The sequence below is a fragment of the Neopsephotus bourkii genome, unplaced genomic scaffold (assembly GCF_033783945.1).
Source record: "Neopsephotus bourkii isolate Nb327-2 ecotype Australia unplaced genomic scaffold, CSIRO-AGI_Nbou_v1 NB_1477, whole genome shotgun sequence".
Taxonomy (NCBI): domain Eukaryota; kingdom Metazoa; phylum Chordata; class Aves; order Psittaciformes; family Psittacidae; genus Neopsephotus; species Neopsephotus bourkii.
Window position 1 is genome coordinate 678,843 of NW_026901953.1, and position 20,085 is coordinate 698,927.

Below are 20,085 nucleotides of genomic sequence, written 5' to 3' on the forward strand. Positions count from 1 at the left end.
CGCAGGCCAGGATGTAGGCCTGGGGACGCTGCAGTGTAGGAGCCTCAGAGATGCCGCCATCTTGGGGGCATCCCGGGCCAGCTGCTGCAGGCCCCACAGGGGAAAAGCGAGGCGCCCGTGCCCGTGGGGATGCTCCCGGTGGGCGCGGGGAGGGAGCCGCGGAGGGGGAGCAAGGGTAACCCTCGGACAGAACCCACGCCCCAGCGCCCTCCTGCAGCTCTACTCGGGAGCCCCGCGGCGAGACCCCCGCAGCACGGCCCGCGGGGGGCGGGAGGGGGGCGGAGCCAATCGGACCGCGCGTCCCGCCCTCCCCGGCGGCTTCGGGCCAATGGCGAGGCGCGGGGCGGGGCGCTGCCGGGGCAGTCGGCGCTGAGGCGCGGAGCCGTGCGGGTGGGTTTTGTCGCTGTGCTGCGGCCGCTGCCGCTGCTCTCCCTTCCCTATGGAAGAAATGGAAGAGGAGCTGAAATGCCCGGTGTGCGGCTCCTTTTACCGGGAGCCCATCATCCTGCCCTGCTCGCACAACCTGTGCCAGGCGTGCGCCCGCAACATCTTGGTGCAGACACCGGAGTCGGAGTCTCCGCAGAGCCGTCGCGCCTCGGGCTCGGCCGTCTCCGACTATGACTACCTGGACCTGGATAAGATGAGCCTGTACAGCGAGGCGGACAGCGGCTATGGCTCCTACGGCGGCTTCGCCAGTGCTCCCACCACCCCTTGCCAGAAGTCCCCCAACGGCGTCCGCGTCTTCCCGCCGACCGCCCCGCCGCCCCCCGCCGCCCTGGCGCCGCCGCCGCCGCCGCGCAACGCCTGCCTCACCTGCCCGCAGTGCCACCGCAGCCTGGTGCTGGACGAGCGCGGGCTGCGGGGCTTCCCCCGCAACCGGCTGCTGGAGGGCGTCATCGACCGCTACCAGCAGGGCAGGGCGGCGGCTCTGCGCTGCCAGCTCTGCGAGAAAGCGCCCAAGGAGGCGGCCGTCATGTGCGAGCAGTGCGACGTCTTCTACTGCGATCCCTGCCGGCTCCGGTGCCACCCGCCGCGGGGCCCGCTGGCCAAGCACCGCCTGGTGCCCCCGGCACAGGGTCGTGTCAGCCGCCGCCTCAGCCCCCGCAAGATCTCCACCTGTACCGACCATGAGCTGGAGAACCACAGCATGTACTGCGTGCAGTGCAAGAGCCCCGTCTGCTACCAGTGCCTGGAGGAGGGCAAGCATTCCAGCCACGAAGTCAAGGCCCTGGGCGCTATGTGGAAGCTCCACAAGGTGAGCTCCGTGGTGGCTTGCACCAGCAGCCCCGGCTGAGCCCCGCGGTGGGTAGATGGCTGTGGAGGGTTGTTCGTCCAGCACATCTTGCCCCACGTGTTCTACCCTCCCCAATGCTGGCAGGGTTGGAGCATTGCCACCCATCCTCTCCCACACCAGGGCTGCGTTTTGCATCCCTGCTTGAGAGGGAAGTTGCTCCCCAGCACAGGGAGGCTGTCAGATGATGCTCCTGTGGGTCCCCAAATCATGCGTTGCTGGTGGGTGCCCACAAGCCAAGGTTCTGCCAAAGGAACTGGCAGGGCCAATGTGTGATGGTCTGAGGTATATCAGGGACATCAGTGCTGCAGAGCTGGAGAAATGACATGGAGGGATGCTTGTGTGAGGGGGGAGGCATGAAATCCACTACAGGGGAGGACAGGGACGTAGGAGTGAGGCGCCATGGGGTGCTGCTGAGGAAGGGCTGCTGCCTCCTCCCGCACACCAAGTCACTGGGAGGAGGAGGGATGCGAGCGGGCAGTGCTGTGGCAGAGCCTTTCACTGAATACTGATCAGCTCCTCTTGAGCATACTCACTCCCACACACATCCTCACTGGAAGAGAAGGTCCTGTCGCTTGAGGCACCATTAGCTTCAGCTTGAGTCCTTCCACCCCACTGTCTCCCTTCCTCCTTGCGCCAGTGACCCCCTCAACGAAGGAACTGGGGCAGAAGTGACTGGAATGCACACAGACAGGACCCAAGGGGATAGGCATCACCCCTTGGATGAGCATTGAAATAACTCCTCTGCTCCAGCAAATCTGTGCAGGCAAGAGCAGGTGGAGGGATGTGTGACAAGTTGTTGGGGAGATGGGGAGGTGCATGACACCCCTGTCAAAAGGGGCTTGACTGGATCACTTTCTAGGATTGTTCCAGTTGTGCTGTGCACAGTCTGTGTGGCTCCATGGAGCATCCAAATTGCTGGGCTGCAGCTCTGTGTTCTGTGTTGGGTCTTTGGGTACATGCGGGCTCAGGCCATCACTTGTAATGACGCTCCTTGAGAGGGCTGGGAGGAGAGGGTAACCATGTTACATGGCATAGTGGGAGGAAAGAGTATGGTGGTGCCTGTTGCTGCTGAAAAGGGCTTGTCCTGACCCCCTCCTCAGTGCCTCCTCCCCAGCTTTCCAGTGCTCTTACAAAGATGAAGTCCATGTACCAGAGCAGTTTTGGTGCCCCATGCCCTTGTCCTTACACGAGATACAGTCGCTGCTCCCAGATTTGGCAGCAGATAGGACCCCTGGTGGGAGCACCCAGCAGGTATTGGACTGCCAGGGTCCACCGCAGCACAGGTAGTTGCTGACCTGCTCACAGGAGCACAGGGGCTCTCCACCAGCATGTTAGCATGGCATGAGCTGTCAGATGCTGGGAGCATCTTGCTCCTCTTGCCTGTTATGAAACCCAGTAAGGGCTTGCTGTGTGAGAGCAGCCTGTTTTCCAGAGCCTGGTGCTACTGGCCCAGCTCTTGGTGGAGAATGAATGTGTTCAGTCTGTGTTGACACAGAGCAGGAGTAGAGCTGCATCCAGCCATTGGTGTTCTCCAAAACAAGGGAAATCTAAGGGTACCAGGCCTTTTCATAAGGTTTTGGCTTCACTTTCCTGCTTTGATTCACGTGCAGTATGGCATATGAGCATCTGGACAACTTCATATGCAAGTACTCAGATAGGTCAGGTTCAGTCCTTGTGTTCTTGATTAGGCTTATTCTTCCTTGAATGCTTAGCTTTGCTTCCAAAACGCCTTTTCATGGGGAAGAGCTTTAGCCGTGTATTTCATTGATGTAGCTATCAGACATGGAACTGTAATGTTGCTTGAAATGACACTATTCATGCAATTTGTCACAGATATTTGGAAATCAGAAAGTGAAGTCACACCTGCCTTGAGGGAGCCTGTGTTTCTGCAGGGGTTTACTGCTGCTGCCTGATGTTTGCTTGTTAGGGGAGGGAGAAAGAGTGTTGAGTCAAATGTGGCAATATGATATAGTTGAAGGAGTGATTTCATGGCCAGAGCTCAGATTGCTCCCTCAGATGCCGCATAACAAAGCCAAGGGGAGAGAGGCTGTTGACATCTCAAGCCAGTCCTGGTTGGGGCCGGGCATTAGGAACCAAACCACCTGTGGATTTGAGCAGTGAACCTCTTGCAAAAGTAGCTGGGTGTCATTTTTTGAGGGACCAGGCCTTGAGCAGCAAGACAAATGTGCCGGAATGGTGACTGTCCCTTTTTGTCTGATCTTTTTGCTGTGATGAGTGGTTGTAGTGAGTACGTGCAGCTCACATGAAAGGACAGAGTCATCAGGTCTTGAATTCTCTTCTGCGATTACACCACCTCTCAGTGCAAAATACTCTTTGGGATATGTCTGTGCCCTTAATTTCTGACCCAGGGAGACTGTGATTGTCACTGCAGCCTGTGATGACCCCAGAGTGCCTTGATGAGCTGTTCTTGAGAGCAGCATTCATGCATCAGTACATGATTGCCGGGCCCTGGGCAATTGCTGTTAAGTGCAGCGTGCTTTGCTTTGGAAAGGAGACCAAAGGGCTTTTTACAGACCTCGTCAGGAACTGTCCCAGTTTTTGCTTTCTTTTGACAGGGTGCTGATTGTGTGGCTCTTGCAGATGATAATTTCGAAATAATCTGTGCTAAGGCACAATCAAGCATAATTCAGGGAGCTGGGGTTTCTGAGCCGAACCCAGATTGTGGGAAATCCTCCCACTTCCTCTCTTCCTTTCAGGACAGTTGTTGGGAGGGGGGAAGTATTCAGAGAAACACAGAGGAAAATGGGGTTTTAATCTGAATTGTCCCAATTTTGTACATACATTGCAGCTGTCTGGATTTTATCCTGACAAGCTGGAGTCCTGCTTAGTATGTCAAAAGCAGAAACACAAGATGGAGCTGAATCGTTTATTCTTGGAGCATTCAAGCCCCTCTTGCTTTTGCTGAGAAGTGTGAGTGCAGGCCAAGTAGCTTGCTAATGTTTTTGTATAGATAGATAGGTAGATAGATGCATACATACCAATATAGACAGACTGAAGGGGACCTCCAGGATCATGCAGTGCAGTCCCCAGCTATCTCTGACAGCCGTGAAATCCCATCCATCAGTTGATCAAGCACTGTCTTAAAAGGATTTTACTCTTGCTGATGCTTGTTAGAAAGGTCTCCCAGAAGCTGATGGTTTCTGGTAGGAGCTTTTAAGCGGGTATGAAAGCTTCTGGGTTAGGCAATGGAGAGACAGTGATGTAGTGTAGTTATTCCTGCTTGTCTCTCAAAGGGTGTCAGGTTGTTGCCCAGTGCTGCAGCAATCTGCAGAGTCCCTTGTCTCTTCACCTCATGGCTGGACACCCTCCCTGGGGTGGCTCGTGCCTGCCAGAGGCTGCTTTTTTGTTTAAGTATCTCAACTGCAGCAAACATGAACCTGGGTTCACCATGTGCAGCAATAAGCTGAAGAGCTCAGTGGTCACATGGTGAATGGTGATGGAAGCTTCTGCTCTCTTTTTGGGCAGTCAAGCAAGAAGCCTCCCTCTGCTCTGGGTTGGGATCATGGGGTTTGTTTTCAGAAGCTTATGGGCCTTTTTATCTTTTCTCCACTAGCAACTCTTTCACATTCCTTTTGCTTAAATCAAGGCCCTGGGGTGGGACTAACCTGCTTTTACCTTGCCTTTGAAAGGGGAGGAGGTTAGGCAACCTGTCCAGTTGCTGTTATAGTGAAGCCAAAACAGGTCTTGGCTTTGGTGGAAGTTAAATTGTGCTCTTGGTTATACTTCTACATGGGATTTAACTGCCCAGGATGGGATTTCCTAGCTGAAGGCACAGACTGCCCTCACATTGCAGACTCCTGCAGCGTCTCTGCAGATCGCAGTAGAGACCAGCGCTCTGAACTGAGGTTATGCACTGTGTTGAATCAGCTGTAATGATTGTTAGCAGAGAGGCTAATTAGCAGAGGTGTTATCTAAACCTCAGCTCATCCACACTGTCACTAGCACAGATAGGATGTGGGATGCTGGGGCAGCTCTTCCTTTAAGAATCAAAAATCCTGTGTATACCAGACATGACTTTGTTCCAGTCAGTTTGCACGTCTGGGGTGAACCAAGGGGTGGAAAACTCTACCAGTGCCTCTTAGTTTCTGCCCAGGGGACAGCAAGCATCAGAGCCAAGATAGGTACAAGCAGACAGCATTATTCATTAGCTTGGCTGCCCCTCTGCATTAGCTGCCAGAGAAACTTCTGTGGGAAGTCGCTTTCTTGCGGCATTGTGAATGTGGTGCTGTTGGGTCCATGGGAATTCCTGTAGCCTTCAGTGCCTGGGGAAGTATCCAGGGAGTTACTGTATGACGAAGACCTGTTTGCATTTGCAAAGTAAAATATTTGCTGCTAAAACAGAAGCAGGGAGAATCCTTAATCTTTTCCTGTTGCAAGCAATGCTCTTTCCCAAGCTTTGGTTTGGTGGAGTCCTGAATCCCACTGTCCTTGCTCAATCAGCTAGCTGTCCCTCCTGCCCTTCTCTAGCAATGCCAAACATCCTGATGGCTCCATTTTTCTGTGGCCAAAACCTGAGGGTGGCAAACAGGTTGAGATACTTTGAAGTCAGATAAAAGCAGAATAATGTCACCGAGGTCCATGGGTTTATACCAGCTTCTGTCTGCCTGGGATCCAGTGGTGATGCTGCCTTCTTGCATGGATTTATTTAGAAAACAGCTTTCTGTCAGGTGGCTCTTTCCTCTGCACTTAACTGCAGTTAGTGAAGTAACCACAAGTACCATGCTAATCAAAGGTAATGTGGTACAGCAAGTTCTGCGAGGTGCCTTTGGAGCCTGTGTGGCACTTGAAGCCAGGAGATGTTCTCTTAGGTATTTGCAAATGGAAATGGGCGCAGAGCTGTATCAGAGCAGGTGAAAATCACTGGAGTTTCATCAGTTCAGGTGGGAAGTCTGAAACTCGACTGACCTCACAGGACGATGCTGTGTGGCACCGGCTGTGCTCAGGCTCTCCCGAAGTCTTACAAGCATCAAAACACGTAGATTGGTGTCTCGTGGGACCTTCTTCATCCAGAAAGTTACTGCTCTGTAAATATCAAACCTTTTCCATTCTCCCCACACTGTTGTATCCGATTTCTTTTTTCTCCTCTTGGCCCCTTTATGAATGAAGGATCTCACTGGCTTGGTACTTCTTGCTGTATTTACTGTTGTGCAAGTGAGGAGAACAGCAAGTGAGATGGCTGAAAAATCAGGATTAATTCTTGTCTCTCTCTTGTGGAAATTTCATCAGGTATCAGTGTGTCATCCAGTGATTCTGCTGTCTCCACAGCCCTAGCCTGAAAAACCAGGAGAATTAGCAAGCAGAGCAAACACTGAACCTGGTGTTAAGTAAATTACATGAGTGAGAAAAACGCATTGCTGTTTATTTACCAGGTTTCTCAAGTTGCACTAAGAGAGCTGACAGTAGCACAGGGTGAGTCTTTGTTGGGAACACATGCTAGAGGCTTGTGGGGCTGCTCTGCATTGCTTATTCCTACTCTTCTAAATAAATCAGCACCCAAAAGTTGAGGTTTTCAGAGGGAAATTTTTGCTTGGTGTCACTTGACGAAGCCTGTTCGCATATGACTGCAAAATCCTGTTGAGGAGTCTTGCAGCATACCTTCTAGAGATGCAGCTCATACCATTTGGGGATATTTTCATTCTCTTTTGTAAAGTTTGAAGGAATTTCTGCATCCCTTGATCAACTTGCATCATTCACACACATACTTATTCAAAGCTGAGTGCTTTAAAATTGTATGTGCTCTTCCCACCTGGGTGAAAAAGTAATTAAAAAAACAAAAACAGTTAAAACTCGACAGTGTTCAAGGCCAGGTTGGACGAGGCCTTGGGTGATACGGTTTAGAGCGAGGTGTCCCTGCCCATGGCAGGGGGGTTGGAACTTGATCTTAAGGTCCTTTCCAACCCTAACTATTCTATGATTCTATAAAACATTACAACTCCCTAGCTCTCAAAACTGATCTTTTGTGAGCCTTGTTCCCTGCTTTGTTTGTTCTGGGGATGAAGTGTTCTGTGTGGCTGTGGTATGCATTTTACCTGTTAAATTGGCTTATAAATAAGCCAGCTCATTCCCTGTTCATTCAGATAGTCCTACTGGGATGAATTGGATAAATACCTATTTAGGGCAAGCCCATAAGCCAAAGAGAGTTCATGGTGTAAATCTCTGGTGACCCTAGCTCAGGTAGCGTCCTAGAAGGAGAGGCAGAGGCTGGTGCGGCAGAAGCCCAGTTACTGGGAAGTGTAAGGCAAAGGTACCAAAGCCCTCTGGAGCCTTCAGAATTGAATGCTGCTTTGGGGGACAGCCTGACCTGGAGCTGACTGAAAAAGCTCAATGGAGCCTTGACATTTTCATTTAAGAGGTAAATTTCTGGCTTGGAAGAATAAGACCAAGTTTGTTTTGAAATTTTCTTGAGCCAACAACAGGCAAGAGCAGAGAGGTCCTTGACTGTGCAGGATGACACCAGATTAAAGCACCATAGGTGCAGCATGGACTAGATTCTGGTCTCTGGTTTTGCATTTGATTAGCCATTAAATTCCCTGTGTAACAGAAGTACAGGGGTGGTTATAGGTGCACACTCAGTTCTGTAACGCAGTCAACAGAAATTGCTCTGGAAGGGACCTAACAGTTGAGGGATTTCCCATCAGTGAGCTGCCACTTCCCCTTTACTAACCTTATATTAATTGATGGATTTAAAAGAAGGGTGGGCACTGGATGTTAACAGGGCATGCGTGTTTGCTGCCTGAATTGGAGTGTGCTGGAGCCACGGTTGCCATTGCCCAGCAGCCGGAGGTCAGATCCACAGCTGGTGTAAATGAGCACAGCTCCACTGGAGCAGATGCGGAAGCACCGAGCCATTGAAGTGGAAGACAATGTTTGTAACTTCGGATGTCTCGCACAGAGATCCCAACCTGGGTGCCCCCCCGGGGCTGCTGTTTCTTCCAGCTTGGAGAAGAGGTGTAATGCCTAAGCATCCCAGCAAATACCAGTTAAATCATTTGCATAAATTGTGTCACATCTTTTAACCAGTGATCCTGGTTTTTTTTTTTCCTTTTTTGGGGTGTCCGGCCCTTGCATTGAGTTCCATCTTTTTCCTTTCCTGTGGCTGGCCCTTCTCTTGTCATGGTGCCCTGCAGCAGGGTTGTTAGTGTGTGTGAATTAATGATGGCTTACAGCTTGAGGGTGCACAATGCATCTGTAGCATCAGTTGTTTAAGCCTGAGCTGTGAAACTGCAGCTGCTTTCCACCTGCAGCTCTTGGGCTCTTCTCTGATGAAATCCCTCTGTCTTCACACATGATCAATGCCCCTTGATTCAAGAGGCATTAATTCAGTAATTCTTTTGAGTTCACTACTTTTCTCCTCCTTGTTCTTTACCTCTTGACCTCTGCAAGCATCAGCTGTAGGCAATGGAAGGAGCTGTGGCTCCCGGCCTAGCACTCAGTGCACTGATTGCCTGGGGTCTCTGTCCCTTTGCTAGCTGGAGACTTCACTGTACTGATGGGCTTTCTGCTTAGGAAGGGCCTTTCTGTCTGCAGAGGCAGACTCAGAGGTCTGATTTTGACTCCAGGGTGTTGTTAGGACATAATCCTTTTCCAAACAGGTTTCTCTGATTTTTGCTGTGGTCTTTCCATTGGAGTGTGTAAAGGTGGAAGAGGGGGGTTGTGTCAAGCTTTGAAATAGATCATTTCTTTATTAGATGGTTTCAAGACACAGACATACTGCTTTGGGGTCAGACCCGCTATTCCCTTGCTCCCCTTCCTGGCAGGGCTGGGCTGTGTTACTCAAAGCACCTAGCAATGCAGCCTGAAGCAGGAGAGGAATGGGAAGATGCTGTCAGGTGAAGCTCTGGCTGCTTCTAGTGAAGCAAGGGGAGGAACTGTGGCATTGTTTCCCTGAGGATGCTGGAAGAAGAGGGCTGGGTTTGTGGCTGTGACTGGAGGTTGGTTCTCTCTGCTGAGGATTTGCCTTGTGCTCTTGGGCAAATAATTGCATAGCCTCCCTGTCTGTCCTTTCCCCTGCCTCAGACTGCCCTAGCTTGTTCAAGACTGCCTCTTAGAAATGTACGTTTAGCAGAGCTCCCTTCCTCCAGCCCAGCAGCCTGATCATGGTGTAATACAAATTCATAACCAAGCACTGCCTGCTACATGTAGAGATGTACTGAGAACTTCTAACAATGCAGAGGGCATCGTAGCTGTCAGGGCTGGATGAAATCCCATCAAGAGCATAATGAGAGCATCAGCCTATCTCCCTGGGAAAACACTTCCATAAATGTGCAGTCTTAAATTGAAGTCACAGAGATTTAAGGGCATGACTTAAACGCTTTCTTGAGTTAGGGCGCCTGAAATGGTAAACTGGTGAGAGTCCTTGATGTGCAAACAGCATCAGATTAACTGCATCCTGGGTGAGAGCTGGCATTGTCCCTTGGCTCTGTGACAGATGCTACTGTTTCCTGGGAACACAGTGCTCTTTCTTTGGCAGAGTACAAGACAGAAGTGTAAAACAAGCTTTGACTTTCATGGCAAAGCCAGTAAAGTCTTAGTATTGCTGTCTAAGGAAGCAGTCAAAATGCCTCTGATTGTCCCAACATACATTTTATTGGTGCTCCTTTGTAGTTCAGGCTCTTCTGCCATTTTTAATCTACAGCCAGCTCTTTATGAGGGGCAGCAGCAGTGGTTCAGGTTGCAGTGTTGCATAAAATCCACTCAGCTCCATAACTCACACATGGCTGAGTTTGTCCTGTATCCATCCTGCAGCAGCACTTCTTCCATCCTGATACTGAATTCAGTGGAGATGAGGGCCCAAAACAGTATTTGCTTAGGTCTGTGCTGCCAGCAGCCCACAGCTTGGTGAATCAGAGCAAGTGCGTAGACACAGTTTCTCACCTATGAGATTATTCCTCACCTCCCCCAGAGCTCAGCAGTTAAAATTTGTTGTTGGCTAAAAAACCTATAAAAAATAACGATCCTGTATGCCCAAAGAGTTGTGGGTTTGAATCATTTTTATTTTTGCCCTCTGGCTGCTCAGCAGGGTGGAGGGGAGCTGAGCGCTGTACCATCCCCTCTGCTCTGCTCATGGCAGATGACAGCCCAGATTGAGAGGCAAGAAGGTTATTTGATTGTATCGACTGTGTGTCGTGCTGTGCTTCTGAAGCTATGAACCAGATGACCGATTGGTTGATCCATCTGTGACTTGGGCAATGGTTATGCTCTCTATTGATTTCCTGCAGCGGTGCCGGGTTGTCAGATGGCGAAGGGCATGCTGCAGGCAGCTCTGAGAAGGATCCTTCCTCCGTTTCTGGCTGGAAGGCAGACCCTGCCAAGCCGCAAGCTGATCAGCTGCCTCTTGCAGCAGTTTTCTGCCTTGTACTGCTGAGCCCCACTTATTGGCTTTCGGCAGATGTGGCTGATGGGCCTCACTCATCCCTTTCTGAGCTGTGAGTGGTACGTAGGTGCCAGGGGAAGGCCACCAGCCTGCTCTGCTGCTGGGATGCCCCATAGCTGTTGGAAGCCTGGAGGAATGTTTCCCTTGCAAGGGAGAAAAGTGAGAGGAAGAAAGGGAAACGGAGGTAAGATCCCACCCCATGCTCTCAGTTGCTTTGTTCTTCCCCACCTTGCAACGCTTCAGCAGCTGGGGAGGATTGAGAGACAGAGGAGTGCCATTTGTTTAGTAGAGCTAAGTTTGGCTCCTTTCCTAACTGCTGTCAGGACAAATACGCCTCTTTCCCTTAGTGATGGAGGGAGTATAAGAAGCACTACCTGATGAGACCGAAACTTCACTTGAGCCCTGTTTGTGATTGACCTAGAGCCATTTTATGATTTGAGCAAGTTGGCATACTGTGAGAACCAATGCAGGTGCATTTCATTTTGAAACAACCCAGTTTCTGCTTAGGCAAAAGGTATTTTGGTCAATTATAGGACATATACGTGTATATATATATATGTAGCACATAGGGAGTGAGAGTGCTGTGCAGTGAAGCAGGATGAGGAACAAGCAAACCATATCTTCCCGGTGGTATCCTGAGACTTTCACGAGTCAAAATGCCAAAGCTCATGGAGTTGCTTGTGTAGTGCTTTAGCTGGCTCTTAGCTCATGCCTCACAGATTTGGTCTGCAGGGTTTGTGGCTATCTGGGTGCTGGTAACTGCATGGTCAATTTTCACCTGAGAGTGGGCACTTAGGAAGCAAAGTCTGGCTGTGCGCAGGACCTTGGGAGTCACTGTAAATGAAGTAGTGAGATTGGATTTATAAGCAAGTGCTCTTTATCCCATGATCCTGCCCTATTTCTCAGCTGGAGTTAAGTCCACATGGATTCATGGACTCGAGTGTCTTCCTCCCTGAGCATGATCCTTTGCCTGTGACTCCCATAGATGTGAGGGGAGTATGCAGTCCACTGCAACCATGAGTTGTGTGACCTGGGGTAACACCTCCTACAATTACGTGATGTTTCTTCTGCTGAGAGGGAAAAGTGGGACACTTCTATGGAGCTATTTCAGTTCCTGGGATCATTTGCAACTCGGCAGAGGCGATTACAGGAGGATGACACTGTCCAAGGTCATTTGTGGCAATTAGAGCAGATCATCTTTCTGCAGAACCACATGCAGTCAGCATTTGGCATCTCGGTTCATCTTGTGATGCCTCAAAAGGAAAGTTAGGGGAATAGTTTATGTCACAACTGCAGCAGGCTGTGTAAGGTAGGACAAAAGCCCTTCCTGACATATGACACAATGGTTTCAATAAAACTGTGAATTATTACAGTTGTCATGAGTTGTGTCAGGTCCAAAAGTCTTGGGTTTTGCAAACCAAGCTGGGGCCCCAGAGAGATCTGGGAGGGAGAAACAGATTTGTTAGTAGGGCCTGTAGCGTTAAGACTAAACTAAAAGAGAGGAGAATTAAGCTAGATATAGGGAAGAAATCTTTTACACTGAGGGTAGCGATGCACTGACATACGTCGCCCAGAAAAGTGATAGATGCCCCACCTTGGAAAATTCAAGGTCAGGTTGGACGGGGCTCTGAGCAACCTGATCTAATTGAATATGCCTGTGGCAGTGGGGTTCTACTAGATGGTCTTTAAAGATCCCTTCCAACTCAAACCATTCTATGAGCAGTTTGATGCCAGATGGGTCTGGAATGAGTATGTGCAGAACTTGGTAATCTCAAGATACGGCTAAAGCCTTATGTAAATGGTGCCATCAAATGCCATTGACCACAGTGATTTGTCCCTTCTTCATTCTCTGTCTGATGAGAATTGACAGAAACCCAATGATCAATGTAAATACTCTTGCAAACCCAGAGGGTTTTATGGTCGCCCAGCTGCAGATATGGCACCCAGCTGGCACTTGGCATGTGATATGAACCACATGCAGTGGTTGTTTTCAGCACCCGATAAAGACCATGTCAGTTGCAAAAGTCTGAGGGCTTCATCATCCCCCAGTCCCACAAGGGCTTCTTGGGATTTTATCATTGAGTTGGAGGCAATACTCTATGTTGTCAAATGAGAAGAAAGCTGCTAGCCAGAAAACAAGCAAGTTGAGCTCACATTTAATCAGGAGGCTGGGACTGGAAGGGTGGGATGCTGGAGTTTTTCCTCACCCAGCATGTAGACTGGTGGTTTCCAGCAGAGAGGTCACCAAGGCTGTCTGAAGGGTACCAGGCCATGTGATTTATTCAGAGTTGTCTTCTGGTAGGTCATGGAACAGTTATGTTCTACTGGATGTGGTTTTCATCACCTGGTATGTTATAAACAGTAAAATGAGAATAATTTAAAAACATACGAGTAGAGTTTGTATTTATGCAGCCACCGGGTGTTATGCCATTCCAAAAGAGTTTACATCATAGCAGGGTTCCTGAATCTAAGAAAACATCCACTTCACTTGTACTTGACCCAAAAGACATTTGATTTAAATTAAATACAATGAAGCTTACAGGGACAACATCATCACCTGATGAGAGTATGTGCTGCATTGTTGAGTTCAGGGGAGCTGTGCTGATTTAGATTACATGAGACTCTGCTGTAATATATGACCTATTAGTAAATGTGCATAGCAGGGATTGGGAGCAGAGTTATGTGTCTAATTACTGTCTCTGTGAAAAGCTTTTAACCTCAGCAAAATGTTTACCAAATCAATATTTATTATATTGCAGTCATTTAGTTTAAATAGACAGTTTACTTGGTTTGGCATCTCCAAGTTGATTTGCAGTTACAGTTTGAAGGAGCCAAGAGATCTCTGAATACAAGTAATATCACAAATGTGTGTCTAGTGTGTAATTTAAGGCCAGAGTCTTCCTCCTTCATTCGTGCAGAGTGGTCCCTGCCATTGGGAATAACTGTGGTGACGTGAAACAATTTACTCCTTCAGTGTGAGGTTGGTGGAATTTGACACTGAAACTTTATATGCAATTGTTAGGTAATTTATATAAGCTTATGTAACAACTTGCTGCATTTGCAATTTTGCATGTGCATAAATACATAAATCTACCTCTTCGTTACTGACTGTTTTTAAAAAGCAGGTAGCCTCAGCTCTACAGTGAAGCATCACTATTTATTGCGAGACTGCAGTGATACAAAGATGATTATTTTTAATGTATGTGTTTGGAGTGGGAGATAGTGATAGAATCACAGTACTGGGATCCCAACCACACATCTGAAGTCCTTGCAGAAGCTGAGTTTCTTGAGGCCCTCCAACACGGTTGGAGAGGTTTGGGCTCCCTGCAAGTGAGCCCTGGCCTTGCTGGTAATGCCTTTGCTAAGGGGATATGAGAGTCCAATATCCAGGTGTGTCCTTCCCACACCGAGGCACAGTATTACTCTCTAGAGACTTTTAGAGGTATTTACTGTATTCATGGCACCTTTTCTCCATGGGCTGGAGGTTTTTTTAAGGTCTTTGGAGCACTTTCTTCGCATGGAAAAACCCCCAGGCTATTACTGAAGTAAATGTGAATTATTCCCCCTCCCATCCCTTGGTATTTCCTAGATTCTTCTCTTCTTCATAAATAATCATGAATGATTCAGTGAGTCCATTAACTGCTTTCCTCCTGACACTAAGATGTATTGCTCAGCTCCAGCGTTTCAGATCTCCTTCAGTTCTGGGTACAAAACCCCCTCTCTTCCTCACATTCTTTCACTGATAAATTCTTCATTACTTCCTAATTAGCCATACATCCTTTCTTATTAAAGAATAATTTTCTTAAAGGCACTCACTATCTCAGCTCTTCTAGAATTATTGATTTATTCTGCCTCCTTTTTTATTAATGGGTCTACATTCTTTTCATAATCCACCCAGTTCATTTGGTTAGCCTTCCGACTCCCATTCTCCCCTGCCTGCACCCTTCCTACTCTCATCCTGCCTTCAAGTACTTTTGTCTCTCTCTGTGCCTCTCTGTGGTTCATTTTCCTTGAAAATCTTAGTGTGGGCACTTCAAACACATCATGTGAACTCAAAGGAGTGGGGTTTCCAAAGAGCTTCTTCCTGGATTGCATTAGGAGAGCCGGAGGTTGAATTCCTCAGAGGTTTTAAATCTTAGCTCTTGCTAAAGTCACATTGCATTAGGAGAGTGGAAGTTGAATTCCTCAGAGGTTTTAAATCTTGGCTCTTGCTAAATTCACACCTTCCTGCACGTTCTCTCTGGGCACCTTGCTGGCTCTGATAGGCTCCTTCCTGGAGGATGTGGTGTTAAACCACTTCTACTGGCTGCTTGTTCCTTCCTGCCTTCTGCTGTTCCATGTCACCCTGCTTCCAAAAGGGATTATAGGCCTTCAAGTGGGCAAGTGGGGAGACCAGGGGTCAAGAGGATTTGCCTCTTGGAATCCTTCCAATGATCTTGAGCAAATGTGACACACACAGAGTTGCTCTGTTGGTTTCATCGTGGCATACTCTGTGCAGCCTGGGAGGCCTGAGGACTTCAGGATGATACATGTGCCAGGGCTGGTTTCTGCTCAGTGTCCCCAGAGGTAAAAAAGCATGGCATGTCCCAAGGGATTGGTTTCATGGAGCAAAGTGCGGCAGCCACGGGAGCATGTCCTGAGCTTACTGGAGACATGACAACCAGCTTGATCTCACTGCTGGAAGCTGCTAGGGAGCTTGGGGTTTGCAGCACTGCTGAGTTTGTTTGCCTGAGACCATCTCCAGCACCCAGACAGAGGAAGGTGAAGGGCCGGCGAAATGCCCCTTGTGCACAGCCAGTATGGGGACAGAGCATCTAGCACACACACCGTCTGCTCCATCTGAAACAGGACTTCTGCTTACTCTTAGTCTAAGAATGAGATGCTTTTCCATATCTGTCCTTCCCTGGAAATCCTATTCCATCCATGTTTTGAAATCTCCATCATCCAGACTGGCTTTTGGGGTATCTGCAGCACCAAATGCAGTCTGGTTGCTATCACGTTTTGGGATTAATCCCAAATGCAACCCTTTCTAACTTGGGAAGTTTGAATCCAGATGTAGCTGCTCAGACTCAAGTGCCTGGAGGAAGGAGTTAACGGAGGAGAAAGGCTGGATTAACTGTGTTTTTCCTGGTCTTGAGGTGAGATCTGAGCCTCCTCACTCTGCTTTAAGTGCCTTTCTGGCAGCAGCCACCCGAGTGTCTCTGCTGTTGCTTCAGTGAGACTTGCATTCCCAGTGCTCCAGTATCCATGGTGATGAGAAGTATTTCTAAAGTGGTGCATCAACGGAAATATGAAATCCTGCTCCTTGGACCTGCCCTTTGATCTCTGCTGCATCTGTCCTTGGTTTTCTTTTTGGAGAGTAGAAAGAGCCCTCCCCTATGCACTGTAGTGGCAACAATCTTTGGTTTAAGTGAACAGGAAGGAGCTCAGTGTGTGCCTGCAGAGCCTCCCCTTTGCCCAAAGGAGATAGAGGAACTGCTCTTGAAGAAATCACATATGTAGAGGTAGGACCACGTTAAGTCTGAGGGGTTGGCAGTGGCCTTGCTCTGCTGAAGAGCTGCTTTGTCCCCACACTGAAACCACAGTAGGTGACTGGTTGGGAGCATCTCTGCTTAGGCAGAGATGTTCATGGCAGGCAAAAGCTCTTTTTTGAGTAATACAGCTTTGGTCATAGAAAACTTCAGGTTAGAAGGGACTTCAGAGAGCTCACATCCAGCCTTCTGCGCAGAAGCAGCAACAATAACTGAAGGAGGTGGTTTCTCTAGTAAGCTCAACCTGGTGCAAGTCTCTCTGACCTCTGCTTCTTTTAAGAGACAGGAGAAGAAGTAATGCCAAGCCTACAATCCTTGAAAGTTCCCAGGCCTGAGAAAAGCTTTGGTACTGCCGAGAGATACTGCTTGTCTCTTGTGTGGGCTGGCTGGAGTCAAGAGGCTCATGGCTGAAAGCAGACATCCAAAGTGGTGATATCTACCTGTTGGAGAGGAAGTGAAGTCTTGTCTGCCAGTGACAAAGCAGAGATCTCCCAGCGTCGGTACTGTCTCTGCTGAACAAACTGGCTGGCACAGCCAGGCTGGGTAAGGCAGATGGGCTGTTTGGCTGTGCCCAGGGGAGCTGCCCTGCTGCACAAGGGCTCAGGTGTGACAGTGAGAGCGGCATTCAAACCTTGCAGCTGAGTGTGTTGCAGTGATGTCCACTCTAGCTCCCTTCAGTATACTTCAGTGACAGGGTATGGCTGTTCCAAGTGGTATCGCCTGTGGTTCAGCTATCACAAAGGGGGTTGTGATAGAGCTGGGACTTGATGCTGTTTCCTAGAGATGTGAGGGATAGCTCAGGACAGCTGATGGAAAGGCTCAGGTCCCCAAAGTGTGTTTTACAAGGCTCTGGGCATCCTCGTTACGCAGAACCTCTTGGGAGATTTACTGTTTTAATGTTCCGCTCATCAGGCGCTCACCAATAAACACAAGCTTTAAAGCACAAACCAAGAGCAACGTTTAGAGAAAAACAGGAACAAAGAACCCACATTATCTTAAAAATATGTCAGAAAAGCAGAGAGAGAGGGCTTTTCTGTGTACTCTGAGCTGTATTTGCCTGAAGAGATGGTAACACCCAGTGATTTATTTGGCCAAGTCCGGCACACAGGGCACTCAGTTAAAGACCTCAGAGAAGAGCACAAGAAACACTCCAAAAGGGTGCTGTGATCTGCATAAGGGGGAGTATGGTGACAGTGTGGGGCACTCTGGCATCAATGCAGTTGCAAACCACGTTGGATGGAGTGACTGCAGGGCGTGGGCATGCACACAGGGGAGAAGAGGAGTTTGGAAGGAGGGATTGTGATGGTCTTCAAGCTGACAGTGGGCTGTTGCAGGCTTTGTATTTGAAGGAATGACCCCAATACCATATCCTTCAGCAGGTACTAGCCAGTATCCCATCAGGGAGTATCAGATTGGGAAAGATGTCCTAAGGCTGAAAGCATTTAGATTTGAGACAATAATGGAAAAGACCAACAGCAGGCTCTAGTAATTCAGTCATAGTTTGGGTTGGAAGGGACCTTTAAGGTGCAACCCTTTCAGTGCTTCAGCACATGCCAGACTGCTTTTTGCAGGGCAGATGGTTAAGAGCAAATAGCCAGAAGGAACATACACAGAAAACCAACGCTCTTGTAGTTGTGTAGGACTTTGGATGTGCCCAAGGTAAGAGGCACCTTGGGAGAGGAGGTACCTTTTGTTCCACTAAAGCAGTTGGGAAAGGCAGGCAAGCTTTTGGGTACACCAGCCCATCCTCAGAGGCTGCAGCATCAGGGATTCATTAGGAAATACCAGCAGATGGGCTGTTTGTAAGGCCATGATGCAGCCCTGCATCCCAGTCCCCAGTAGAGATACTTGGGGGATATACATACTTCTTCCAGTTGAAGGGGAGGCCTGTGTGTTGATAGCCAAAGGGAATGAGATGCCATCTCCCATCTGTGCCTTTGAAAAACTCCCCTCAGCTAAGTCCATGAGTGCTTGCTGATGTTTTGTAAAATCCCAGTTTTGGTCAGCAGCCAAAGAAGCAAAGGGCTGTGAAATGAGAAGCTGCTGATAAGGCACCATCTCTGAAAGCCACAGTGTATTGCCAGTTCAGTTCAGATGGGCGGTGAGATACTGCACAGGACTGACAACATGCAGAGCCACAAGGATGCTGAGGCTGTGTGACCTGTTTGGTGTCTGCCTGCATGCTCCTGTTGTTTGAAAGCTGTGCTTTTACCTTTGAAGCACATGAGGCTTCCTTAGACTGAGTCACCCACCTAACTGCCCCAGAGCTTTCTGGTCTGCACTGGCAGGAGATGGGAGAAGTGTACTTCCCCAGCATCATGCTGGTCACCTCTGGTAGGGCAGGGCTTGGACGCCAGGCCTTCTGGATGCCATATCAGGACTCTGTTTAGTAGGAAGGCAGTTTCATTGAGCTCCCTCTGTGGTTGGACTTCATGATCAACAGTGATGATGGTGATGAGTTGCTGTTGTTTTCATGCTAGCCCCAGTGAGTGCATTGAATGCTGGCTGATTGCAGTGATGGGGTGTATTCCTCTACCTTAGTGCCTCTGTGGGTATAGCCCAGAGCTGAAGGGTGCAATGCAGTTTACATTTCTAGGCAGTTAAATGTCAGAAGCAAAGTCAAGATGCTGGCTAGCTGTCAAGCCTGTTTATGACTGTGCCAGACTACAACACACAGATGGTTATTAAAGGTTGTAGGACAAGACAAAAGGATGGTAAATGCACTCACTCCAGAAAGAGGAATTGCCCTATAGGGCTTTCAACCTGCTTTCTCCTGTGTTTGGGCCAGGACTGTGTCCTGGTTTACCAGACTGGTAAAAATCACTGTTTATGCAGTTAATCAGGTTTAAATTTAACTCCAAATGAAGTAATCAGATTTAAAGACTTAATGCAATAATGGGATGGAAGAGCTAAAGTGTGAGTAACCACAGAAGCAGGCTGAGTGGGAAGGCAGTAATTGGACTGAAGGCAGATGGAACATAATTTGACGGCAGAAAGTGTAAGATCTGCAGTGTGCACCTTCCTGGATATTGGGTGATGCCTGGACCTCATGCACTGCCTGGGTGACTGTGTAGAGGAAGATGTTCAGTGCTTGCACACAAGTGAACAGGCATCTGTGTGCTGCTGTGCTAACTGTACCCCAGAAGTGTGTGCTGATCCCCTGTCAGCTTTGCCTGCAGGCTCATGATCTGGTTTTCTTTGCATGCTTGTGCATCCACAGTACCTTTATTCTATACAGGACACAGATCTTGGCCCCTAATCTTGGCTCATAATCTGGGTCTTTGCTTATATGTTTTTCCATGCACCATGGAGGAAAACGGCCTGAAGGAGAAGGGAGGTCAGGTGGAGCATTGGCCTAGGAGATGTTTCTGGGTAAACAACAGCAGGTTACTTTTCCTTCACTGTGAGAGATACCAAACCCAAACCTCTATCCTGATCACTCTGTCAGCAAACTTGAGTCTGGCCTGTAGGACATGGACTGTTTGCTGGATATTTTCACAATGCACAGATGAATTTAAGGAATTGTGCAAGAAAAATAATGAGAGGATCTTGCCAGGAAAATGTCAACCAGAACTTGAGAGATTTGTCTCAGTATTGGACGCAGCTCTGGTGATTTTCAACACGGTACACCTTGGGCTACCAGGCTGAACAACCCCAGGTCTCTCAGCCTGTTTCCATAGCAGAGGTGCTCGAGCCCTCTGAGCATCTTCATGACCTCCTCTGAATTTGTTCCAACAGGTCCAAGTCCTTCTTGTTCATTCTCCTCCACTGCCCTTTGTTTAATTCCAGATCCCTTATAGAGGCAGCTCCCTTTCTAATGTGCCCAGGGATGATCCCTGGAGCTGTCTGCTTGGGGTTTCTTGTGT

At 48.8% G+C, this 20,085-nt stretch overlaps 1 protein-coding gene across 1 annotated transcript in view; it reads left to right on the forward strand.

Annotated features, from left to right (window-relative positions):
- Nucleotides 1-343: 343 nt before the first annotated feature.
- LOC133220795 (E3 ubiquitin-protein ligase TRIM9) overlaps nucleotides 344-20,085 on the forward strand; it is a gene marked incomplete at its 3' end in the record, with an annotated part of 32,749 nt that continues 13,007 nt past the window's right edge. The window contains exon 1 of the mRNA XM_061369149.1: nucleotides 344-1,255. Within this exon, the coding sequence (XP_061225133.1) occupies nucleotides 440-1,255 (816 nt within the window). The remainder of the gene's footprint in view (nucleotides 1,256-20,085) is intronic.